Source organism: Lolium rigidum, chromosome 3 (genome assembly GCF_022539505.1).
Source record: "Lolium rigidum isolate FL_2022 chromosome 3, APGP_CSIRO_Lrig_0.1, whole genome shotgun sequence".
Classification (NCBI taxonomy): Eukaryota; Viridiplantae; Streptophyta; class Magnoliopsida; order Poales; family Poaceae; genus Lolium; species Lolium rigidum.
In genome coordinates this window covers 230,547,645-230,575,111 of record NC_061510.1, presented here as the reverse complement: position 1 = coordinate 230,575,111, position 27,467 = coordinate 230,547,645, and the positions used below count along the sequence as shown (strand labels likewise).

The window sequence follows — 27,467 nt, the reverse complement described above, 5'->3', positions numbered from 1 at the left end:
ATGTACACAAAAAACAAAATTCATATAAGTCAAATTTTACGTGAGAAGTTTTATACTCCCTTATGTTCATTTTAATGGACTCAACTTTGTTTAGATACACATGTATCTAGTCGAAAAACTTAACTATATACATATGAATCTATATGGACCAGAGGGAGTAGAGAAAATTATTAGTAATCTATGAGCGATAAAAGTCATACTATTAAATAATCTCTTCTTCAATTATTATCATCTCGAGGTTAAGGCTTGCCATAATGGATAGTAATATATAGTAGTATCATGCATACGATATTTGTGTACTATAATATCTCTATAGCGGAAATGCTCATTTGATCTCGGGTTCATATGAGCTCGTTTTTTGAACCACTCATTTTTTGGTACACCACCGTATCTCTATCGTATGCCTATTATTTTAGTCAGTCGAAGACTCACTTGCAACGAGGACACTACTTTCCTGGCGACGACCGCTGCGGTAACCACCCTCGCCTGCAGCAGGTTTGTCGCCGGTGCCGCCGCCCTAACCATGTCGTCCTCTGCTGTAGCCGGCTGGGCGCGGACGCCGCTGCTATAGCCATAGCATCCTCTGATGCAGTAGGCTGGTCGCAGACGCCGCTGCCGTAACCATGACATCCAGTGATACTGCCGCTTGGTCAGCGGAGCTGTAACCATGGCGTCCGTCCTCTGCTACTTCCACTTGGTCGTTGGCTCCGTGGCTGCTGCTTGGTGTTATATTGTGATCCAAATTCATATACTAAAAGGAGGCTAACTTCTGACGAGCGGAGCGAGGCCCGTCGCCGGAGGCTTGGGCTGAAGCGTCTATATATATTCCCCGTAAGCCGCCGTTAGGGTTTTATCGCATCATTGTACACCCACGGCGTTTGTAAACACCACCGAAATAGTGAAGTTTTGTCGGCCGGCGCCCGTGGTTTTTCCCTTGTGTGTTGCAAGGGTATTCCACGTTAAAATCTCGTGTCCCCTGCAGTGTTTCATTTTTCGTTCTTCGTTTATTGTGCATCTCGATTGTAACAAGTGGTATCAGAGCCCGTGTTCTTTGGATCTAGGGTTTACGAGATGTCGTCACTGAAGTTTGATCTACCGCAGCTGGACTACACCACGAGATTTGCTTTGTGGCAAGTGAAGATGAGGGCGATTCTCGCCCAATCTTCAGATCTGGATGAAGCGATCGATGCTTTCGGCGAGAAAGCAAAGGATACATGGACCGATGCGGAGAAGCGGAAAGACCGTAAGGCTTTATCGTTGATTCAACTCCATCTGTCCAATAATATTCTGCGAGGAAGTGCTGCGCAGGAGAAAACCACCGCCGAGTTATGGGTCAAACTAGAGGAGATCCGTTTGTCCAAGGATCTCACGGGCAGATTGCACGTGAAGATGAAGCTGTTCTCGCATAAGTTGCAAGAGGGAGGTTCGGTAATGAATCACCTATCTTCCCGGAAAGAGATTGTTTCGATTTGCGGTCTATAGAAGTTAAGTATGAGGATGAGGATTTAGGTCTTCTTCTTTTATGCTCGCTGCCTAATTCTTTCAGTAATTTTCGTGACACCATATTATTGAGCCGCGACAAACTAACTCTCGCGGAAGTTTATGATGCTCTCCAACAAAAGGAGAAAATGAAATCTATGGTGCAAGCTAAAAGTTCGTCCTCCAAGGCGGAGGCATTAGAGGTCCGTGGCAGGCCTGAGCAGCGAGATAACTACTACCACAACAACAGAGATAAGAGAAAGGGCGACAGAGATCGCTCAAAGTCCAAATAACGTGACAAATTCTGCAGGTATTGTAAGAAATCTAACCACAATATTGATGATTGTTGGAAGGTGCAGAACAAGGAGAAAAGGAACGGAACTTACCAACCGAAAAATAATGATGGTAATGGTAAGGCTGCCGTTGTCACCGGTAAGGGTGAGGCTGCTTGTTATTGTTGGTAGTGATAGTTCCGATGGAGATTGCTTAGCTATCTTGGCTGCATGTGTTTCACGTGATGACGAATGGATTCTTGATACCGCATGTTCGTTTCATATTTGCTGTAACAAAGATTGGTTCAGTTCTTATGAGTCCGTGCGAGTGGAGATTTTGTGCGTGTGGGGAATGACAACCGAGTGCAGCATTGTTGGCATTGGTTCTGTTCGGATCAAGACCCATGATGGGATGACACGCACGTTGACAGGAGTGAAACACATACCCTCCATGGCGAGGAATTTGATCTCTTTGAGTACCCTTGATTGTGACGGGTACAAGTACAAAGGTGGGAACAAACTTTTGAAGGTATCATCAGGTTCTCTCATTATTATGATTGGTGATATGAATTCAGCGAAATTATATGTCCTTAGAGGTAGCACTTTGCACTGGTATTGCTGCTGCTGTTAGTTCTGATGAAACTAGTAAGACTAACCTTTGGCATAAGCGTCTTGGACATATGAGTGAGCTTGGCATGGCAGAATTGGCAAAGAGAGAGCTAATTGATGGATGCGATTTAGGTAAGCTTGAGTTCTGTGAGCACTGCATCTTTGGTAAGCATAAAAGAGTAAAATTTAATGCTTCCGTTCATACCACCAAAGGCATTTTAGATTATGTACACGCTGATGTTTGGGGTCCGTCCCGTAGAACTTCTAATGGTGGTGCTAATTACATGCTTACTATTATTGATGATTACTCAAGGAAAGTGTGGCCATATTTCCTGAAACATAAATCTGATGTTTTTATTGCTTTTAAGAAGTGGAAAGTTATGGTAGAAACCCAAACTGAAAAGAAGGTTAAGATACTCCGTCTCGACAATGGTATGGAATTTTGTTCAAATGAATTTGATGAGTTTTGCAGCAATGATGGGATGGTAAGACATCATACCATTCCGTACACCCCTCAACAGAATGGCGTGGCTGAACGCATGAACGGGACTATTATTTCGAGGGCTCGCTGCATGTTGTCTAATGCAAAGATGCATAGAAGTTTTTGGGCTGAAGCGGCCTCCACCGCATGTTATCTCATCAACAGGTCACCTTCTGTTCCACTTGATAAGAAAACTCCAATTGAGGTATGGTCTGGTTTGCCTGCTGATTATTCAGATTTGAGAGTTTTTTGTTGCACTGCTTACGCTCATGTTGATAATGGAAAGTTGGAGCCAAGGGCTGTTAAGTGCATCTTCCTTGGTTATGGTTCAGGAGTTAAGGCATACAGATTATGGAATCCTGAAACTAAGAAAATTGTGTTGAGCGGGAATGTCGTTTTTAATGAGGCGGTTATGTTCAATGATAGTTCGTCTACTGATATTTCTGATGCTATTGATTCTCCTGATGTTTCGATGATGAGCGAGCACGGAATTGGCGTGCGAGTGGAGCACGCAAAGGAGAATGAAAATGTGGTTCCTGAAACCAACAATGATGATACTGATGTTCCATCTTCACCACCTTTTGTTCAGCGACAAGGACGGTTTATTGCTGCTGACCGCCCTAAGAGAAATATTACACCTCCTACCCGATTAATTCAAGAATGTGATATTGTTGATTATGCTTTGAGTTGTGCTTGAACAGGTGGAGCATGATATTGAACCAGCTACATATACTGAAGCCATTGCTTCGACTGATAAAGAGAAGTGGGTAGATGCGATGCAAGAAGAGATGCAATCGCTTGAGAAGAATGGCACATGGGATGTTGTGCACTTGCCTAAACAAAAGAAGGCTGTCCGCTGCAAGTGGATATTTAAAAGAAAGGAAGGTTTGTCTCCTAATGAGCCTCCACGGTTTAAGGCAAGGTTAGTAGCAAAAGGTTTCAGTCAAATTCCAGGTGTTGATTATAATGATGTATTCTCCCCGGTTGTGAAGCATAGTTCTATTCGTGCTTTCTTTGGTATTGTTGCTATGCATGATCTTGAGCTTGAGTAGCTAGATGTAAAGACTGCTTTTCTGCATGGTGAGTTGGAGGAGGAGATATATATGGACCAACCTGAAGGTTATGTTGTGCACTGGTAAGGAGGATCTTGTTTGCAAATTAAAGAGGTCCCTTTATGGTCTGAAACGATCGCCACGACAAGTGGTATAAAAGGTTTGATTCATTTATGCTTACACATGGTTTTGAGAGATCTCGGTATGATAGCTGTGTGTATATCAAGTTTGTTAATGGATCACCTATTTATTTGCTTGCTATATGTTGATGATATGTTGATTGCTGCCAAGAGCATGAAAGAGATCACTATTTTAAAGAATCAATTAAGTAGTGAGTTTGAGATGAAGGATCTTGGTCATGCTAAGAAAATACTAGGCATGGAAATTAAAAGGGACAGAAAGTCTAGTTTGTTGTTTCTTAGTCAGGAAAAGTACATTGAGAAAGTTCTCCATCGTTTTAATATGCATGATGCAAAGTCAGTTACTACTCCTATTGCTTCTCATTTCAAGTTGTCGGCTTTGCAATGTCCTAGCTCGAAGATGATATTAAGTACATGTCTCGAGTTCCCTATTCTAGTGCTCGTTGGTTCCTTGATGTATGCCATGGTTTGTTCACGTCCCGATCTTTCATATGCTATGAGTTTGGTCAGTCGATACATGGCTAATCCCGGTAAAGAACATTGGAAAGCTGTTCGGTGGATTTTCAGGTACCTTCGCGGCACATCAAAAGCTTGCTTGAGGTTTGGCAGGATTGGTGAGGGGCTCGCCGGATATGTTGATTCAGATTATCGTCGGCGATTTGGATAAGAGAAGGTCCCTCACAGGTTATGTGTTTACTCGTTGGTGGATGTGCTCGTTAGCTGGAAGGCTACTTTGCAGGATGTTGTTGCACAATCTACTACCGAGGCTGAGTACATGGCTATTGCTTGAGGCAGGTAAAGAGGCTGTTTGGCTGAAAGGTTTATATGCTCGAGCTTTGTGGAGATAATGCCCGCATTAAGTTATTCGAGTGACGATCAAAGTGCTATTTATCTTACTAAAGATCAGATGTTCCATGAGAGGACAAAGCACATTGATATTAAGTACCACGCAATCAGAGATGTGGTTGCAAAAGGTAAAGTGAATGTATGCAAGATTAGTACTCATGATAATCCTGCTGATATGATGACTAAGCTCTGTCTCGTGTCCAAGTTTGAGCTTTGCTCAAGCTTGGTTGGTATAACTGTTTAGCCCAAGTGGCTATTGGCGCCAGCAAGTGTTTTCTTTGTTGATTCAGGTGATTGTTGAAGTTCATGCTACAAGGAATTTGTCTCAAGGTGGAGTTTGTTATATTGTGATCCAAATTCATATACTAAAAGGAGGCTAACTTCTGACGAGCGGAGCGAGGCCCGTCGCCCGTATGGATCGTTGCCACCGTCTATATATATTCCCTGTAAGCCGCCGCTAGGGTTTTATCGCATCATTGTACACCCACGGCGTTTGTAAACACCACCGAAATAGTGAAGTTTTGCTGGCTGGCGCCCGTGGTTTTTCCCTTGTGTGTTGCAAGGGTTTTTCCACGTTAAAATCTCGTGTCCCCTGCAGTGTTTTATTTTTCGTTCTTCGTTTATTGTGCATCTCGATTGTAACACTTGGTCCATGGTGCTGCTACTGCAACATCCAACCATGGGGTCCCCCGTGGCTGCCGCTTGGTCACCGGCGGCGCTGCTGCCGCTTGGACGAAGGTAGCGTACATACGAACAGCACCTGGAGTACACACTTTTTCTAATCCCGTATCTGACACAACAACAGTATTTCCTATACCAGCTGCGCGGTCCATAAAACGAGCTCATCTGAGCTCGTGTTCAGAATAGCCGCTTCCTTTCTAAGTTCATATAAATATATGAAGATTTTATCTTTATGGCTATGATATAGTCATACACATAAAGAGTTAGAGAAGAAATGACTGTAACATTCTTGAGCAGGCAAGTCCACGAAACGGAGAAAAGACCATAACATACCAACCGATGGTATGAGTACCTCTTATGAACTTCAGGACATAAACCATCAACATGACCATGAACTTCTGTGTGTACGATTTGAGGAAATTGCCCTAGCAACGCACAATTTCTCTGATACGTGTATGATTGGACAGGGAGGCTTCGGCAAAGTTTACAAGGTCACTCAGTTCACTTTTCCTTTAATAGTGCTAAAATTAACCAAATTTATTTGTTTATGTGAAAAATGTTTTTATTTTATTTTATAGGGAATGTTAGGTGGTAAGGAAATTGCTGCGAAGAGACTAAGTATGGATTCTCTACAAGGAATAAAAGAATTCAGAAACGAAGTAATTCTGATTGCAAAATTGCAACATAGAAACTTGGTTCAACTTCTTGGATACTGTGTTGAGGGAGCTGAAATGTTGCTGATATATGAGTATCTTCCTAACATGAGCTTAGATGCTACCCTTTTCGGTATTGTTCTAGAAACACACCATAATTTCATAATGCAAATTGGAGACATTTACCCTACATTAATTTATATCCACAGATGATTTGAAAAGAACAATGTTGGATTGGGAAACACGGTTTAGTATAATCAAAGGAGTTGCAAGGGGACTTCTTTACCTCCACCAAGATTCAAGATTGACCATAATCCACAGAGATCTCAAAGCTGCAAACGTTCTACTAGATGCAGAAATGAAACCGAAGATAGCGGATTTTGGTATGGCGAGGATCTTCAGGGATAACCAACAAAATGCAAATACACAACGCGTTGTTGGGACATAGTGAGTATCTGTTGAAAGAAAGTGAATGGTAAACTTTGAATAAATTCAACTCACATTCGATATTAATGCGTGCAACTAAAATGATCATGTAGTGGCTACATGGCTCCTGAGTATGCAATGGATGGTGTCTTCTCTACCAAGTCTGACGTCTACAGTTTTGGTGTGTTACTACTAGAGGTTGTAACTGGTATAAGAAGAAGCTCTAGTGGTCAAATCATGGGATTCTCAAACCTCATAGTCTATGTGAGTACACAAATAACTTCTCCCAAGTTTATCAGTGTTACTTCAAGTTTCCAAAAATTATTTTTTAGAGTTGCAACAATTATAATATGATGGTCGTGATTACTACAGTCATGGAATATGTGGAAGGAAGGGAAGACAAAAGTATTGGCAGACTCATCTATCATGGATACTTGTTCAGAGGATGAAGTTTTGCTTTGCATCCATTTGGCACTCTTGTGTGTCCAGGAGAACCCTGATGACAGACCGCATATGTCATCTGTTGTGTTCGTCCTAGAGAACGGAAGCATTGCACTTTCAACCCCCGAACCCCCCACCAACTTTGCACGGCGCAACACTGAAATGGAGCAAGTCAGAGATGATATCCAACACTCCGTGAACAGTTTTACTCTTACCGAGATTCAGGGTCGATGAAACAAGGATCGAACACTATATATAAAAGTTGACTCAGCAAAACAGTCACGCAGCAAGGGAGTCATTATTATATTTATGTGTGTTTTTGTTTCGTTTGTTTTTGATCTTGATTGCATATTTTAGTTTGAAAAGAAACTTAAGAAATTGAGATACTCACAAAGGCAACCGGGACTTGAATAAAAAACTACTTGATTAAAGTCACTTTGCATTAGAGACGTTTTTTATTCTTCCCTGTTGAAATAAATTGCCTACATCTTTCCATCAGCTCGGGCTTTTGGAATAGTTGGCTAGTGCATGCAATTCAATATGGTATCAGAGCAGGAGGTCCTCGGACCAAATCCTGGCCAACGCAAGAATTAAAAAGAAATATTGCGGCTCCCCAAACATGCGTCACAATAGGCCAAAGGGCAAAGACGTAGGGTGAGTGTTGAAATAAATTGCCTACATCTTTCCATCAGCTCGGGCTTTTGGAATAGTTGGCTAGTGCATGCAATCCAATATTCCCCAGTTTGATCTTTGTGTACACAATGACCCATGAGATGTAAACTCCGGACCTCTAAAACTTTGCAACAAAACGGCTATTTGCATTAAATGATGCACAGGTCGGGGCTCCCCATTTCTAAAAGAAGAGTCTATTACTAACACTAATATCTCCCTTTTTATACAGGGATTTCTATTTTCGTGCCCCTGGCTCCTTAGTTGTGCTCAGTTTTCCCTAGCCCCTTAGTTTTTCCTCAGTTTTCCCCAAAACCTTGTCTGAAACCCGCAGAAGGAGCTCGGACGGAAGGAATCACTGGTGGAAAAAGGGGCTTTGGTCGCGGTTGGCAACTGCCATTAGTCGCGGTGGCCCAACCGCGACCAAAGTAGCGCGACTAAAGGCCCCCCCCTTTAGTCGCGGTTCCTCACGAACCGCGACTAAAGGCCCATCCACGTGGGCCGCGAGCGAGCGCCGTGGCGGAGGACCTTTCGTCGCGGTTCTTCCGGCCAACCGCGACTAAAGGCCTCCGCAGGGTTTAGGGTTTAGCCCCCCCCTCCCCCTAAATCTGGTTTCTTTTTAATTTGTATTATTTTATTTCTTTTGGGTTTTAATTTTGAAGGAGTTTCACATATTCTACGGTACTGTATACATACATGCATATGAATGTACAATTTCAAACAAATTTGAAATTAGAACCAAAAAGAATTCAAGAGTAATATACAATATATATTCAATATCGGATGACCATATACAATATATATTCAATATCGGATGACCATATACAATTTTGAACAAGTTAGTTACAAATTCCGGTGCGTATAAAGATCTACGTCATCGTAATAGTGTTCTCCTCTAGGATCGATGACTTCCCTCGCCAACCATCCAGCCTAGTTCCTCTTGAAGTGGTCGGAAGCGAGCTTCGGACTAAGCGTCTTCCGGAGGTTATTCCTCGTGATGTTGTTCTCACACGTCCGGTCCCGCTCATTGCAGTATCTCCGGATCCTCTCACAAACATAGTATCCACATAGATTGGTCCCCGGTGGCTGAGTATCCCCATACGTCGGCACTGCCATTTTAAAATGTAGCTCTTTTTTGAATTCACCGACCTTGGTATCTACGAACCGTCTCCAAACCCTACGAGGCAAAGAAAATTAAATAAACAAGAGAGTTATTAATTAGTTACTTGATATAAGGAAATGATGAACGAAATAGGCCGATCGATATAGAGCGCAAATGAATGAAAATAATTACTTTTGCATCATTTTTCTCATGTCGCCCCAAAGCGCCGGATCCATATTCGGAGAGTCGTGGACGAGAACCGAGGAGGTCTGAACTTTAATTACCATAAGAATCCAGTGGAACTCTGCGGACACGATACATGCACGATCATGCATAACTCATCGATTAGCCACATACCATGCATGGAGTAAACAAAAGAGAATGTGCTCAAGACAGAAACACTCACCCAAAATGGTAAGGAAATAGAATATCACTTTTCTCTTGCTGTTTTCTAATAAACCGCCACAGGTCTTCCTCCACGTCGGCGGGGTGGTATTCTAACACATATGAATTAACGATGTGTGGGTCAATGAACCCAACATCATGGATGTTCCTTATTCGCATTTCCCGCTTCTTCATTCCGCATAATATATAGCGTACACAACAAGATAGTTAGGACAATATATATATATATAGTGCAGGCAATGAACGAGATGGGGTAGAAATTAATAAATCACTTACGAACGTAGCAACCGATGATAGATTTGTCGAGCTCGCGCAGATTGAACAGCTGGAACAATTCACTCAGAGGAATTTGTACCCAGTAACGTTTGAAGTGATGCACATATTTAACTTCCGCATAGATATAGTCTTTGGCGTTTTCATGTTTTATGTAAGCCTTGTACCAATTTAGCAGACCTTTCATTTGTCGAGGTAGATCCTCTTCCTCGCGCGAGCTCGATGAGAGGGCCATTCTTCACATATGAAAATACTACGTCCTTCATTGGCGCCTCATCAAGGCCTAACACCGCACGAAGAGTGATACCTAAGTCGGCCGCTTGTTTTCTCGGCACTTTCTACGATCAATCCATGAGCTGCCGCAGCTGCTATGATATCGGGGGCATCCGGACCGGCGGCTTGCACTATGAGCGGGGCGATCGATTGTTTACTTTGTTCCCCGAGCTGGGCAACTTCTTTCCCCCTTTCTAATTTTGACTCGGCCTCGTCCTCCTTCAAGGCTTTCTTCTCCGCCAACTCTTTCCTCGGTCTTCAACGCGAGTGCTTGCCTACGAAGTTCACGTAAATAGTCGTCGGGCAGATTCTTCGCGGCTTGGGACGGTGTGTTCAAAAATGACTTAGCCCACCGCTTTTCCTTGTCGAATATACCGGCTTGGGCTCGCCCTCTATTTTCTTCTTGACGTTCGCCTTCCATTTCTCTAAATCAGCAGCCGCGCCCGCCTCGACTTCCTCGGCACTACTTTCCCAAGGCCTCGTGGGGAGAGGCTTCGGTGATACCTCCGGTACCTTTGTTTTCTTAGGTACGTAAGGGTCCGGGTTAATAACCCAGGACTGCTTCCGCTTCTTCGCCGGAGGTGGATTGGGGGCGGTACCGGTGTCCGATCACCCGCCGGACGAGGACCGGGGGCGGCGGCGTCGGCCGACGTGAATGAGGTGTATTAGGTGAAGCACCACCGCCACCGTCACCGCCACCGCCACCGTCACCGCCACCGCCACCGTCACCGCCACCGCCACCACCACCACCGTACGGGGGTGGACTTGTTGGCGCCTCGCCCGGAAACTTGATAAATTTCTTCCGCCATAGAATGAACCGGCGCTTGACATCTCCAAGTCTTTTCACCCCTTCAGTGTGTAGCAATGTCAATGTCCAGGTCCTCAAACCCTTGGACTATCTCCTCCACCGTCACACGAGCATAGCCATCTTGAATGGGGTTGTTGTGGTGGAGTGCTCCGGGTGGTAAAGCACCGCCGATGGCTACCTTCATGGACATGTTCCCGATAGGATAATACGGATGACATGCTTTCATCTCCTTTATATCGTCCACGGGGTAGCGAGGAGGCTCCGGTGCAGTAATTTCGACCACCGAGGCTCCGGTGCAGTAATTTCTATCGTCGGTGCACCAGCCGGTGAGGCCTCCGTGGAAGCCACGCTCGCTTCTTCTCCGCCGCTGGCTTCCGAGATCCATTGGATGATCTTCGAGCATGCTGCGCCCGAGATGCATCTCTTTCGGCGACTAGTACACTCACGGTTTTCTTCATCACATCCATTTCAGTTACCAACTTCGCCACAACATCCGCATCCCGATCCATCTTTCTCTTACGGCTTCGTAACCGTACGGGTCATCGTTCCGGGGAACCCTATTTTCCACGGAATGGGCCCCATGCCTCGTATACGTCCTCCGTGTTCGGGATTCCCGAGGGCTTTTGTCGTGGCGTCGTTCTCTCCGTTGAACCTGATCCTCCCCTCTTGAGCCTCCCTCATTGCCTCAATAAGCTTTTGGGTGGGTGTAATTATTTTGCCCCGATAAACACACTCCCCTCGTCTCCGGGTTCAGCCGATCCCCCATGCCCGTACCACCAGCTTTTGGCCCTTGGGTCCCATCCCTCCGTACTCGGACGGATTCCTCGCGCCCTCGGCTCGTTCTCCATCTTCTCCCACTTAGGCTGCCAAAAGCGATACCCTCCCGGCCCCATTTTATGATTGTACTCCTTCTTGGCCGCATTTTCCTTATTTTTTTCGATAGTTCAAGGAACTGCTCCGATTTCTTTTGCTTCACAAATTCTGGCCAATCATGTTGCAGTTTCTCATATTGTCCTTTGAAATCCGGAGTCTTGCCCTGGTTGACAAAGTCATGGGCTAGATTTTGCTTGTATTTCCGGAATGCGTTGGCCATCCTAGAAAGAGCGAACTGTTTGACTAGCTTGCGCCTCTTCTTGTTTTCCGCAATCTTGTTACCCTCCTCATCGTATTTGCGGTATTCCGGAGGTAGAACGAAATGTTCCATAAGCTTTTTGAAGCAATCTTTTTTTTCTCTCTGTTCGACAAAAGTGAAACCAACACGTGCCTTCTTTGGCTCATTCCACTCCTGGCGGGTGATCGAGACGTTGTCTCTAACAACGGCTCCGCATTGGCTGACAAACTTGGTGGCGTTCTTGCTCGGGCTCCAGCGGCCTGCCGGTTTCTTCGTCGACAACATCGATGGTGCATGTTTCTCCTGGTTTCATCGTCTTGGTTGCGCCACGCTTTGACGACGACGTACTCGATTTTTTCGACGATCCGGCCGAGGGCTAAAATAAGAAAGAGAGTCGCGCGCGTTAGTACACACACATTTATTCAAATCAGTTAGTTGTATCACCATACGCTCAATATGTATATATATATATACCTCGGCGCCGGAGGTGGTTGCTACTTCCAATTGAAGATCGTCGTTTATCGACGTTTCTTCGGCATCATCCGCTTGCTGACGGCGCCCTTCATCTTCACACTCAAAGTTCGGATAAGAAGCGATATCATCTTCTTCTTCTCCGGTCGGCACAAAAGGAATATCGCCTTTTATGATGCCGAACATATGGTCTTCAGCGTCCGGATCATAGTTGTCCGAGAATCGGGTCAGCTCTATCGCCCGCCATATGTCGGTCCCGAAAACATGTAGTCAAAACAAATTAATTAAGTGAAGAAGGGGCGGTGGCGGTGGCGAAAGGGCGGTGGCAAAAAGGAGGGGGCCGGCGAGCTGGAAGGGGTTGGGAGAGGGTGTCGCGGAAGAGCAAGAGACGGGGCGGTAGACGACGGCGTCACGGAGAGGGAGGCGTATGCGGAGGGGGCGACGAGGGGCTCGCTCCCCCCTCAGTATACGCGCGCGGTGGCGGTGGTGAAAGGGGGCGGCGGTGGCGGTGGCGGTGGCGAAAGGGCAGAGCCGCTTTTCTTTTCTTTTCTTCTCGGTGGATGCAGCATGACGTGCGGGCGCGGAGGGAAATTAAGAACAACAACAACAACTAAAGCGGAAAGGGAAGCGGCGGAGGAGGGTCGATCGGTGTCTAGCTAGCTACGTGGAACACGTACGCGTTCATTTTTAGTTAGTTCATTTTTAAGTTCATTTTTAATTAGTTCATTTTTAAGTGATATTTTTAAGTCAAATTTTAATTAGTTCATTTTTAAGTGATATTTTAGTAAAATTTTACAAGAAAAAAAAAACTAAAAAAGAAAAAAAAAAAGGTCGGGCGGCGCCCGGCCCTTCTCTCTCTCTCTCTGATCTCCGGATCGACGGCGGCCGCGGCGGCTGTCGGGCACGGCGACGGCGGCGGCGGCGGCGGCTGTCGGGCACGGCGACGGCGAGCAGAGCGCCCCCTGGGCGAGCAGAGCGGCGGCGGCGGCGGCGGCGGCCTGGCGCGCGCGCGGGCGTTACACCGTACGGATCGACACGGGCGCGCGGTACACGTACGCGGAGGGCGGCGGCGACGTACAGAGCGGCGGTGACGGCGTCTGCGCAGCGACGGCGAGGCGCGGTGACGGCGAGGCTCGGCGACGGCGACGGCGACGGTGGGCGCGCGAGCTCTCGATCGGCAGAGGGACGGAGCGGGCGAAGAAGACGATGTGTTTGGCGACGGTTCGGGAAAACTATTTATAGCCCCCCCCCCTTTAGTCGCGGTTGGGGAGGAGAGCCGCGACTAAAGGGTACCTTTAGTCGCGGTTGGCCAACCCAACCGCGACTAAAGGCTTTTTTCAGCGGTTTTCGTTCCCGCGCGCGCACAGACCTTTAGTCGCGGTTGGCGAGGCCAACCGCGACTAAAGGTATTTTTGAATTACTTTTTGTTTTTCAAAATGTTAAAAATACAAAAAACTCGGAAAAATAAAACTAATTCAATTCAAAATTTTAAAAATACAAATAATATATCAAAAAATACGTAAAAATAAAACTAATTCAATTCAAAATTTTAAAAATACAAATAATATATCAAAAAATACAGAAAAATAAAACTAATTCAATTCAAAATTTTAAAAATACAAATAATATATCAAAAAATTCAGAAAAATAAAACCAATTCAATTCAAAATTTTAAAAATACAAATAATATATCAAAAAATACAGAAAAATAAAACTAATTCAATTCAAAATTTTAAAAATACAAATAATATATCAAAAAATACAGAAAAATAAAACTAATTCAATTCAAAATTTTAAAAATACAAATAATATATCAAAAAATACAGAAAAATAAAACTAATTCAATTCAAAATTTTAAAAATACAAATAATATATCAAAAAATTCATAAAAATAAAACCAATTCAATTCAAAAATTTAAAAATACAAATAATATATCAAAAAATTCAGAAAAATAAAACTAATTCAATTCCCGCCTCTGTCTTTCCGCCGACCCCCTCTTCCCGCCTCGTCTTCCCGCCATTTCTTCCCCGTCTTCCCGCCTCTTTCTTCCCGCCAATTTCTTCCCGCCTCTTTCTTCCCGCCACTTTCTTCCCGCCTCTTTCTTCCCGCCACTTTCTTCCCGCTCCCATTTTTTCCGCCATTTGTCACTCCATATATGTAGCCCGGCTTGGCCAAGCATTATCACATCTCTACAATCTCTCATCACTCTCTCATGGCTTCCACCGCACCCACTCTAACCTACCGAGCAGGTGGAGGAGCTTTGCGCCTCGAACTACCCTTGCCCACCGGCTACCGCGTCCCCGCCGGCCGGAGCCTAAGCGTCGGCGGCGTGCCGGTCCCTCCCGTCCCTCGTGGTACCGCGCGCCGGGCGGCCATCACGAACCACTACTACCTCGACCTCACGCCGGAGCAGCGGATGAATCCCCGCCGGCATCCCGATAACCGACATACTTGGGACGCCTTCTTCATCAATCGGCGTGAGAGGGCGCTCGCCGGGTATGAGGAGGACGGTCCGCCTCCCGGAAACTTCCACGAGGCCGGCCGTCGGCTATGGTGGTACGGCCGGACTCCGCGGAGCGTCATGGACTACATCACGGCCGGCGATATCCCCCGCCTGCGCTACCCTCGGCTCGAGCCACGAGCGCCGCCCGACGACAGCCGACGACAGCAGCGACGACGACGCCGGCAACTTAGAAGGCGACGACTACCAGACAACGGCGGCGGCTATGAAGACTACGAGTATGCATATTATACGCCTAGGCGGGAGTATGACTAAATCGTCACTCCAAATTTCATGTATGCGGGAGTATGACTTAGTCACTCCAAATTTCATGTATGCGTGGAGTATGACTTAGTCACTCCAAATTTCATGTATGCAGGAGTATGACTTAGTCACTCCAAATTTCATGTATCATCGGTGCTATCTCGAGTCAATTGAATCATTCGAAAATGGACACCAATTAAACACATCACGGGTAATATAATTCACATGATTCATTCAACAAAGTTTGGTACAATAATAAATTATTACACATCATTTCTTCCCTTGTGTCCCCGCTTGCTTACGATTGTGCCGTATCCATGGAGCATCCTCATCATTTAACTTAATGCTTGGGCTCGGTGTTCACTTTGAAGGGCGGAATTTCAGCAAACATATTATAATCTTCTGACATGTCTGTCTTGTCCTCCACTCCCACGATGTTTCTTTTCCCCGAAAGAACAATGTGGCGCTTTGGATCATCGCATGATGTACCGATCGTTTTCTTATCTTTCCGTTTCCTCGGCTTGCTACTCATGTCCTTCACATAGAAAACCCGAGCGACATCTTTCGCTAGGACGAATGGTTCGTCAAGGTAACCAAGATTGTTGAAATCCACCATTGTCATTCCGTATTGCTGGTCCACCTTTACCCCACCTCCTCGTTAGCTTGAACCATTTGCACCGGAACAAAGGGACCCTAAAGGAGGGTCCATAGTCAAGTTCCCATATCTCCTCTATGTAACCATAATATGTGACCTTTTGCCCATTCTCGGTTGCCGCATCAAAGCGGACACCACTGTTTTGGTTGGTGCTCTTTTTATCTTGGGCGATCGTGTAAAATGTATTCCCATTTATCTCGTACCCTTGGAAAGTCGTTATAGTCGAAGATGGTGTCTTGGCCAACATGTACAGCTGATCTACAACCTTATTGTCACTCATTAAATGTTTTCTCAACCAACTGCCGAAAGTCTCCATGTGGGCCTTCCTAATCCGGGATTCAGGCTTCCCAGGGTTGTCCGAGCGTAAAATATTCTTGTGTTTCTCAAAGTACGGAGCCACCAAGCTGGAATTGGTCGAACTCGTGTGGTGTGCTTCGATCGGAGAATGGCCGTCCATACATATCATTGATTTCCTTCCGATCGTGCCTTTTCCACTTAGTCTCCCCTCGTGCCGCGATTGAGGAAGACCAATCGGCTTAAGGTCAGGAACAAAGTCAACACAAAACTCAATTACCTCCTCATTTCCATAGCCCTTGGCGATGCTTCCTTCTGGCCTAGCACGGTTACGAACATATTTCTTTAATACTCCCATGAACCTCTCGAAGGGGAACATATTGTGTAGAAATACGGGACCGAGAATGGAAATCTCATCGACTAGGTGAACCAGGAGGTGCGTCATAATATTGAAGAAGGATGGCGGGAACACCAACTCGAAACCGACAAGACATTGGATCACATCGTTCGTAACCGTGGTAGAACTTCCGGATTGATTACCTTCCGAGAGATTGCATTGAGGAATGCACATAGCTTCACAATGGCTACTCGAACATTTTCCGCTAGGAGCCCCCTCAAAGCAATCGAAGCAATTGCGTCATAATCACGTGGCGAGTCGTGAGACTTCGTGTTTTGGAACTTTTTCTCCGCCATGTTTATTATTCCCTTTATATTGGACGAGAATCCGACGGGACCTTCATACTCGCTCGTGCATTCAAAAAAGATGACCTTCTCTTCTTTGGTCGGAGCGTAGTCGGCACGACCTTGAAACCGTTCCGGATGCTTGTCATCGTGGTCTTTCAAACTTTGCTCGGTCCTCGCCGTGATTCCTTTGTATCATTTGACTTCCCATACACGCCCAAGAAGCTTAGGATGTTCACGCAAATATTCTTCGTAACGTGCATCACGTCGATTGCAGAGCGGACTTCTAGGACTTTCCAATATTCTAGCTCCCGGAATATAGATTTCTTCTTCCACATGGCTACGTGCCCGTCGCGCTCCCTTCGGAACTCGATTGTCCGCCAGGACCCTTTCCAAAGATGACTTTCAAACCCTTGACCATATCAAATACCTCGAAGACCGAGTAGTGTTCCGCAGTGCTTCGGCCGGTGATCCGCCTTGCCGTTGTAATGCTTGCCTTTCTTTCTTATCGGATGACCTTTCGGAAGAAATCGACGATGCCCAAGGTACACGTTCTTCTTACAATTTGGCAAATGTACACTTTCAGTCTCATGTAAGCGGTGCGTGCATGCATTGTATCCCTTATTTGACAAGTCCCGAAAGGTTACTAAGAGCAGGCCAATCGTTGATGGTTACGAAAAGCAACGCTCGTAGGTCAAATTCCTCTTCTTTGTGCTCATCCCACACACGGACACCAGTGTCTGCCCCACAGCTGTAAAAGCTCATCAACTAATGGCCTTAGGTACACATCGATGTCGTTGCCGGGTTGCTTCGGACCTTGGATGAGCACCGGCATCATAATGAACTTCCGCTTCATGCACAACCAAGGAGGAAGGTTGTAGATGCATAGAGTCACGGGCCAGGTGCTATGGCCGGAGCTCTGCTCGCCAAAAGGATTCATGCCATCCGTACTTAGACCAAATCTTATGTTCCTTGCGTCAGCTGCAAAATCTTTGAACTCTCTCGTCGATCTTTCTCCATTGCGTTCCATCCGCGGGGTGTCTCAACTCCCCGTCCGACTTACGGTCCTCTTTGTGCCATCGCAACAACTTGGCATGCTCTTTGTTCCCGAACAGACGTTTCAACCGTGGTATTATAGGAGCATACCACATCACCTTGGCGGGAACCCTCTTCCCGGGTTTCCGGCCCTCAACATCGTCACCGGGGTCATCGCCTCGATCTTATAACGCAATGCGAGTGCATACCGGCATTCATTCAAATTCTCGTATTCACCGCGGTAGAGGATGCGATCGTTGATGCATGCATGTATCTTCGGAACCTCTAAACCTAGAGGGCAGACAACCTTCTTTGCTTCGTACGTAGTGGCGGGCAACTCGTTATTCTTTGGAAACATATTCTTCAACATTTTCAGCAAGTTTTCAAATGCCGAGTCGCCTACACCGCTCGTGCCTTCCATCTCAGACAAATCCAGCAGTGCAGCCCAGCTTTTTCGGACCATCGTCGCATCCGGGGTACGGCGCCTTCCCTGTGATCCTCTAACATGCGATCCAAATTCTCCCTCTCTTTTTCAGTTTCGCAGCAGTCTCCGTGCATCGGCAATGGTCCGACCAAGATCATCAACGGGATCATCACGTGCCTCTTCTTCACCTTCCCCTTCACCTTCAAGCATCCTCCATGAAAGTATCACCGAAATGAGAAAGATAGCTTTCATCATTGAAATCATCCCCTTCTTCATCTTCTTCCATTATAACCCCTCTTTCTCCATGCTTGGTCCAACAATTATAGCTTGGCATGAAACCGTGCCGAAGCAGTGCATGTGAACATCTCTTGAGGAAGAGTAACCCTTCGATTCTTACACTTAACACATGGACAGATAACAAAACCCCCTCGCTTGTTCGCATTAGCCACTACGAGGAAATCTTTCAAACCCGTACTTGAACTCGCCGGAGAGTCGGTTACCGTACATCCATTGCCGATTCATCCGCATTATTATAATATAAAATATATAATTAACCATCATGCATTTGTTAAACTAACTAGCTACAAACAATATAAATTAAACAATGAACTACACACACATGCATATTTTATCAATGACACATCAAAGGTTCAAGTTGCTAACCGCGATCGAGGAGGAAAAAATAAATGAGAAAGCTCAAGTGTGACTCCAACACTTCATATCATGTTTGTTTCATGCTCTTGGGGCATTTCATCAAACACCTTATGTGCATAAGAGGAACCAAAAGCAAACCTAACACTCACTTGTGAAGTTTGTGAAGAGAATGGCTCCAAATGGCTAAGTGTTGGCTGCTGGATGGGTATATATAGGGAGGGGCTTTAGTCCCGGTTGGGCTGACCAACCGCGACTAAAGGCCTTCGGACACCTTTAGTCGCGGTTGGGCTGGCCAACCGCGACTAAAGCCCCCCACGTGCACCAGCTGGCCACCGTGCGCCCTGGGCCCAGGCCTTTGGTCGCGGTTCGCCACACGAACCGCGACTAAAGACCCCATTAGTCGCGGTTCCTTTACCTTCGCGACTTATGGGGCTTCCCGGAAGCCTGTTTTTTCACCAGTGAATCCCGTTAGTTGACGTTGGTTGGTGCTGGCAAGTGGGGCCGCTGTTGGTGCCCCGCAGTGGACACGTCTTCACTTATCCAGATCATCGTGGGACCCATAACTTGTCCACGTTAAGTGCGCCGGACCCACAACTTACCCAGGTGACCGTTGCAAAATGGGAGCCCGAGCCGGCCCTCGCGCCCGTGCCCGTGCTATTGCTTCCCTTTCTTTTCCCGCGCCCCATTGTTCTTCTTCTCCGCCAGCCGGCAGCCCTTCTCCGGCGGGCGGGTGATGTCTAGTTTCTCTTCGACCTCCCGTTCTTCATGGCCGCAGTATGGACCAAGGTGCCTTTGGCAAGATGCCCCGATCGCCCACGCCGAGAGCCTCGAAGCGGTCGATCCGTAACACGGACGAGAACGGCAACCGTGGACGTGAGTTCCTTGCATGCGAGAGCTTGCCATATAGAGAGGGGGATAAGGTTAGATCTCGCTCCAATTTCTCTGTTTTCTCTCGATTTTCTTGCTATTCCATCGAATTTGGGATTTAGGGTTCCCGTTGTTGTTTTCAGATCCTGAAGAAATGCAGGTATTTCGAGTGGATCGATGTGTACGTTCAGAGGCTTCAATTGCGGTGAATCAATTGCCGCTATTGGGGAGCGCAATTTGGGAGGGGGGGACTTGCTGTAGAGAATGTGGCGGAGAGAGGAGCCGTTCCGATTATGCCTAATGCTCCCAATGTAGGACTGGTGGAAGTGAAGGGAGAACTGAAGAAAATGAACAAGCAGTTAAGGGAGCTGATCGAGTTGAAGAAGCACGCTAATCTGATAGCTGGTTGTTTTTTCTGTTGTATAATTGCGATCGGACTCTTATCATTGCTCACCAGGCGCTAGAAGTTGTTACAAGGGATACCTTGTTACAAATTCATTATTCAGTTACATGTACTTGTAGTTGTTTTCATGGTTAGTGTGTGCATTCACCGAAATTACCAACTATATTGGAATGCTTTATGTATGCCTCATGTTTATACAAGGGATTCTTATCATTGCTCACCGAACTATATTAGTGTGTGCCGTTTCAAATTACCGAAACTACATGCCAAAACTATATCCCCTAAAAGAAAAAGGAAAGCGAAAGATAGTTGATAATTGTTAGAGGGGTGACAATAATGCATTCACCGAAATCCGCAAATATGTATGCCTCATGTTTATACCGAAATTATACCACTTTTGGGCCGTTTCAAATTACCGAAACTATATGCCAAAACTATATCCCCTAAAAGAAAAAGGAAAGCGAAAGATAGTTGATAATTGTTAGGGGGTGACAATAATGCATTCACCGAAATCCGCAAATATGTATGCCTCATGTTTATACCAAAATTATACCACTTTTGGGCCGTTTCAAATTACTAAAACTATATGCCAAAACTATATCCCCTAAAAGAAAAAGGAAAGCGAAAGCCAAAACTATATCCACCGACAAAGAGAGAGAGGGGTGGCCACGAAGAGAGAGAGAGAGGGGTGGCCACGAAGAGACGGGGAGGGGTATACTACCCGTTAGATCAGTTGATCAACGGTTCGTGGAGTCGATCCGTGTGACAACCGCTCAACCAATCAGGATAAGTTTGGGCTTCTGAGAGCATTTGTGACAGAACTTGAGGGCAAAACTGAGTAGTACTAACAATCCAAGGGCACATAAATAGTAAATAGACTAAGGGATTCAAACAAAAAGAATTAAAAAATGAAAAATGCATGTTTTGTTCAATATAATTCATATTGGGATACATCAAATTATTTGCAAAATCAAATATACATGAGTGTGACAATTATGGCATCATTTAGACAAACTATGTTTTTGGGGAAGATGTTTTGCAAAGGGGTTTGAGTGGAAAACCATGCATATTCATAGCTACACTAGTGATTCTGAGAAGTGGCAATTTGTGGTAAAACTTGATTTATATATTTTTGTTAAGGTTTTCTTGGTGGCAGGTTGTGTAGGAAGACTCCATGAGTAGGTGCCACTATGTTTTTATTTTTTTGAATTTTTTTGCGCATGAAATGCCTCAGTTAGATATGTTAATCTCATTTGTTGACTCTCTGTTGACTAGCTACTTGAGGGTAAAACTGAGTATATTGCACTTGCCAGTCTAAGTACTCGAGGGGAAAACCGAGTACGGATAAAATTTCTGTATAAGGCCCGAGGTTATAACCGAGTACACCAAACGTCCCGGGGTTAGACTCGTGTCGCAAGTGCACGCTGCAGCCGTGCATAGCGGACGCGTGTTGCGGTACACGCCACCTTCGTCTTTATAGAGCCCTTTTCCTCTCCCTCGACGCACGTTCTCACCGCAACCGCCTCTCCGTCCCATCATCTTCTCCACAACCGAAGAAAAAACCCCGAAGAAAGCCGCCCGCGATGGAGAAGAATGAGATGCCCATTGTCGGCGCATCAGCCGCCGGCGCATCGGCCACCGCCCCCGTCCGAGGCCCCTCGTCGCTGCTTCCAACGTAGCAGTCGACGCATCAGCCGCCGGCGCATCGGCCGCCGCCACCGTCCAGGCCCCCGTCCAGGCCCCCGTCGCTTGGGACCCGTACGAACCAGTGCCGTACGTCGCGTCGGAGAACCCCTACGACACCAGCATCGTCGACGACGAGCCAGAGGTAACCCTTTGCTCCCTTGTTCTTATCCCATTTCAATCCATTTGTGTTAGATCTAGCGTTATTAGGGTTCGTCTGTTCCTAGTTCAATCCATTTGTGTTAGATCTAGCGTTATTAGGATGCGTCTGTTCCTAGTTCAATCCTTTTGTGTTAGATCTTGCGTTATTAGTGCTTGTGATTTGCTTTTGTTTAAGATTTATGCCGATGATGATGAATATTTGGGCACAAATTGATTCAGGGTTTGGTCAGTAAACAATTGGTGTGTTCAAATTTGTTGTGCATGATCTTTGGTTTATCGACTCAAATCCCGGATATAAGTGTGTCCAATGTAACTGAGGCTACCTCTTTTTTTCGAGCCCATATTATCATGCATGATCTTTGTTCACTCTCTGTTCCATCATCGTTGCAACTGACTCCATGTTTTTTGCACGATCTTTGGTGCTACGTGACAGGTGCAGAGCAGCGACGTCGACAGCGACGACGAGTCCTTCCACACCAAGACTCGTCACATCCTCAGGAGGCTGCAGTCCGGCCATTACGATGGCCCCTTTGCTCGAGGCATTTACAAGTGCCCCTTCTGCAACGGGAAGCTCCGCGCCACCGACTTCAACTGCCTGGTGAACCATGCTGAATCCATTGGCAGATGCGGCGCTAGAGTTGGAACGACGGTGAACGTGCATGCGTTCATGGCCAAACACAAAGCACTTGGGATTCACTCGCGCAACCTCCGGGCGAGTCACGAGCGCAACCTAGAGGCGTTGAACATGCCTACTCGCACTCTTCGTATGTGACTGCTCTATCTGTAGAGCAGCTTAAATTCATGTAAAATGTAGCTTATGTTGTAGGGTTCTATCGGTACTACTGTTGGATCTGTCGTGAATATATCTATGCTATGTTGGCTGCTCTATGCAAGCTTATCCTATATTTTCTCTGGATTTGTGCCCTAGATTTTCTACATGATTGGGTAAAAATGAAGGCATAAAGAAATGAATGTCGTTAAAAAACAGAAGGAGAAGCTGCTCTAGATTTGCTACCAATTTGGGCTATCAAATAGGAATGAGATCGAGCGAGAGAGAGGAAAAAGGTACATTGAAAACTGCTAATCTGGGCGAAAGAGACAGAAACCACTCGTGCCCACGTCCCGGACCCACACGGCTCCACACGCTACGGCCCCACACGGCCACACAAACATGGTCTCGTCCTGTCCCACGCGGTTCCTTCCTACTAGCCCCACACGACGCGACCCCACAAACAACACGACCCCACTCGTCAGCACGGAACGGTCAACTTAACGGATTCCTGCCGTCGGAGCTGCTTCTGCGGGTTTCAAACAAGGACTTGGGGAAAACTGAGGAAAAACTAAGGAGCTGGGGAAAACTGAGCACAACTAAGGAACCGAGGGCACGAAAATAGAAATCCCTTTTATATATACACTTTGCATCTAATTTTTTTCACTTTTCCCAGAATTTTGTCACAAACTCTCACAAAAAATCAAATGAGTGTTATCGCCTGGTCAATGGCAATGCCCCTTATGCTGATGTGTGAGGCCGCATAGGGTTGGGACCACGTCTCGCTCACCTCAGTGTTCCTAGACAAAATTGGAAACAAATCAGAGCACATTTCTCTTTTTCTCACTAATTAACCTCGTGTCTCTCTTGGATACCGTGGCGTCCTGAGGTATTTCATTATCTGTACAAATATCAACTTGGTCCACTTGAAAGGCATCATTTTCATCGAACACCACACTACAAGAATCAACTACAATCCCAGAGGCTTTATCATAGATTCTATACGTGTGGGATTCGGTACCGTAACCAAAAAAATATACCATCCAATGCTTTGGATTCAAATTTAGACAAACATACACCCTTGATTTTATAGAAACACTTACAATCGAACACCTTGAAGTAGGAAATATCAGGCTTGTGTCTGGAGGGAATTTCATATCGAGTCTTGTTCAAGCATTTGCAGAGATGGAGCCGGTTAGATGAATGACATGCGGTGGAGATGTCCTCGGCCCAAAAGTTGAATGGAGATTAAAACTCCGCCAAGATAAACCCTGTCATATCCATAAGAGTCTGGTTCTTCCTTTCTGCAACACCATTTTGTTGAGGGTGTATGCAACGGAATATTGATGTCTTATCCCCTCGTCACTAAGAAAACCATTAAGAGCGTAGTTTTTGAACTCATAGCCATTTTCACTTCTTATTGCCAATATAGGAATTTGTGTTACGTTGCACTTCGGTGGCAAAGCCGATGAAGGTTTGTTAACTCTCATTCTTCAACTTGAAGAAATAAACCCACATATCTTTTATGTCTAAATAGCAATCCCCCACTACAAGAATTATATGCAATTTCGTGCAGCCACGTCATCCTATTTAACCACGTTACATTTTTCCGGCGATTTGGTGCGTCAAGTTCAGCATATTACAGTACTTCTCTTAATCTGATGTTCTGTCCCAAGAATATATATTGTCTTCCCCGCAGATCTCTATGTTCCCTGATCCAACTGCTTGCCTCTACACCTTCATCTCCTCCTCTCCAACGCCCATCTTCTTCTCCACTCATGAATTGCATTGATGGATTCCACCTTTTCTCTTCATCTTCTCCAAACTGCAGTAGTTGATGGAATAGGTGTATCTCCTTCTCCCTCCTTTAAATACTACTAGACTGGCTTCCCCCATCATCTCCACCATAGCTGACAATCAAGTGAATTAATCAATGATGTAGCAAATCTTCACAGGAGTAGTACAACTATCAGGTGCTCATTAATTAGCACAACTACCGGGTACTCACGCTAGCAATTGGTACTCGCAAGGAGCAGGCCCCGTACACGATTTTTTCAAGAAAACGAAAAGAAGCACTCGGTCAAGCTCACGGGAGTTTCCAAGCAAAGGACAAGAGAAAGAGATAGACCTGCTCGTCAATTGGCGCCGCTCGTGGGAAACCTAGGCGTTGCAATCATGAATTCGGCGGCTCCTTCTTCACCAAGCAAGAACTCAATGATTATTGGTGGCGGGATCTGTTTTGGCTCCATCCACTACAACATTCTCGGGTTTCGCTGACGATTTTACTTCGTCGGCAAATATCCAAAAACCGTCATAGAGACGTGCTGCTGATGGTTTTGGAATTCCGTGGGCAACCTCGCGTCACAGATGGCCTGGCTGGCGGTTTGGCTTGCCCGTCATGGATCCATTATGGTTTGCGCTGGCCGAAAGCCCACCCGGCCCAGTCCGCTGGGATGGCATTGGCCGTCACAGATTGTTGTCCCCTCGATCGGATCCTTGGGGGAAAGTATGTAAGTTCAATGATTGTGATGTGAGTTGTGTCGCATGACATCATACTTGTCGTCTAGCTGACCACTCAGGACGAACCTGCTGCCACCACATGGCCATGTAGAGTATATTTCAAAGGTTTACATGTGTCTACACTAGGGCTATTGGCATGTCGACATGTGGCTACTTGCAATTCAAACACGTGGTGGTAGGATAAATCCATAGTAGCTAGTGTGGTTGTTAGTAAGATCACGCTAGCTGATAGATTGAAATTTTGTGATGCTTTTGCTTATATGATCATGGATGCTTATGTTGCTTAGCTTATGTTCAATACTTGTCTTGCAATGGTATGTTCACTACCGTGTTTCTTATGCTCTGTCTTGGTACAAGTACAATTGGTATGTGGTCTACTATGGGAGAATGCCAGGAGTATACAGTTCGTGGAAGAAGTTTGGGCCTCTTGTGATGGGCGAGAACAACCTTCACCAAGGGTACAAGACTAGGTAAAAGGCAGAAGAAGCTTACTCCCAGTTCTTATCGCAACAGTCAGGCTACTATGTGATTCTGCAGGTTGAGGTTCATGGAGCTCCACCAAAGATCGTAGGTCATGATGAAGGCAGTAGCCTGAAGAAGTTGATCATCGTCATCCTCGACCTCGTGGTCTGGATCTTGTATTTGATGTGGTCATAAGCTTGTCGACCTCGTGGTCTGGATCTTATATTTGATGCGGTCATAAGTTTGTGTTATCGCTTGTAATACCTTAAGCTCTAAACTCGTTGATGGTAACATTACCAAAGTGTGTGCAAAGTTACGATATTGAGTCATTGAGACTTATACGAGCTGCTAAACATTGTGTGGTGTATCAACGAAGCCGAAAAATATAATTTGTGGCCTACCAATTAGTCTCTCCTTTACTTCTCCGCTGGTACCACTAGTGCACAACATATCCTAAACTCTGTTTCTCCTGGTACAACTTCCAGCATCCAGCCGAGCAACCAATCACATCCTTACTGGTCAGAATCCGGAGAGCCCCGCGCAACGCAGAGTGTCACATGCGAACGTTGTGGCTCGCTACAACAAAATTAACAGCTCGTCTTCTGCAACAAACGGATTGCCCTTTTCTCCACCAAAGAGGGATGATGCTAAGAAAGAGTATGATGTCTCTTCTCGCTAGCAGCTGCTGCTAGCGAGAAAGCAGCTGCTGGATGTTTTCTTCCCAACATCTCCCATTCTCATTACTAACATGAAGAAAAAGAGTCACACCGCATTGCCAAAACAAACTAGTCATATAGCTCTATACACATTGCTCATACAACTATTTGACACCTTATATAATATGGTCTGAAGAAACAAATGAAAGTACGAATAGATGTCGCTGTCAAACAAGCAAGTGTTTGGTACGCTTTCACTAACACATGGCCATTACTTTCAAGCTGGAGCATGTGAGTGTGTCTTTCACGAGATAGTATATCAGCACATGTTTCGAACACAACCATGCAAGCAATAGAGCAAAGCACCTGCACGGATCATGAGTTTATACATCACACAATAGTACTCTTCTGGGAATATACCAGAGTGTTTTGTAGGAATTTAAGCACAACAAACAATAAGCACATCAACAAAATGACATGATAGACATTTCAGATCTGCAAACTTCAAGCAGCAGCTACAGCGGGAGGAGGGAAGAGGGGTTATGTCCACATTGTCGTGAACACCCTGCAGAAGCAGTTCACCATCGTAGGTGACAAATTTCCTCTTCTTGGCGGCCCGCAAGGTGCCAACTAATGCTTCAAATATGTTCGTGCATCGGTCATCATTGAAGAGGACACCAAACATTACCTGCAAACCACAATACTTCAATTATACAAGTTTCGCATCCTTTGTATGTTCACGAATGCAGGAAAGCTAAACTACAAATTTACTGGTGGATAAGTTTCTTTAGTTCATGTAAAATCATAGAACTTCATCGTTATAAGTCTAGCGATTTAAAATGTTATTAATACGATGCATGCTTAGAACACACAAACACATAACTCTTTTAGCGAAACAAGAACTGCATTTAGCGAGTCTTAGATTCATCAATTGCCTGTTGTATAGCTATTGACAATGTTACTAATAGGATACATGTTTAATACTCACATATACACAGAACTCTTTTACCTAAGCTGAAAAACTGCATTTTGAATTATCGCCTGCCTGTTGTAATGTGGTGCTTCAAAATATACCATGTCGGTATTAGCATAAATCATCAAGATTTACACCGCTAAATTAAGTATACACTAATGATGCCATAATAAAATATTTGCGTCCATTTGTCCACTGTGATGTCAAATTTTTTATTTAGATTCAAAGGCAAAAGATCACATGTATAAAACAATATATGATTAAAAGGTCAC

General features: G+C 45.5%; 1 protein-coding gene across 1 annotated transcript; it reads left to right on the top strand.

The window, feature by feature from the left end:
* The first annotated feature begins 667 nt into the window (after positions 1-667).
* On the top strand, positions 668-25,761 carry LOC124696149 (putative cysteine-rich receptor-like protein kinase 20). The gene is made up of 7 exons (XM_047228918.1): positions 668-697; positions 5,977-6,051; positions 6,139-6,346; positions 6,423-6,660; positions 6,753-6,903; positions 7,012-7,251; positions 25,642-25,761. The coding sequence occupies exons 1-7, from the start codon at positions 668-670 to the stop codon at positions 25,759-25,761; spliced, it is 1,062 nt and encodes a 353-aa protein (XP_047084874.1).
* The last annotated feature ends 1,706 nt before the right edge of the window (positions 25,762-27,467 follow it).

Coding starts and splice junctions, on each gene's coding strand:
- LOC124696149 (XM_047228918.1), top strand. CDS start 668: ATGGCGTCCGTCCTCTGCTACTTCCACTTG. Junction 6,347..6,422: donor CTTAGATGCTACCCTTTTCG/GTATTGTTCTAG, acceptor TTATATCCACAG/ATGATTTGAAAAGAACAATG. Junction 7,252..25,641: donor GCAACACTGAAATGGAGCAA/GTCAGAGATGAT, acceptor GTGATTCTGCAG/GTTGAGGTTCATGGAGCTCC.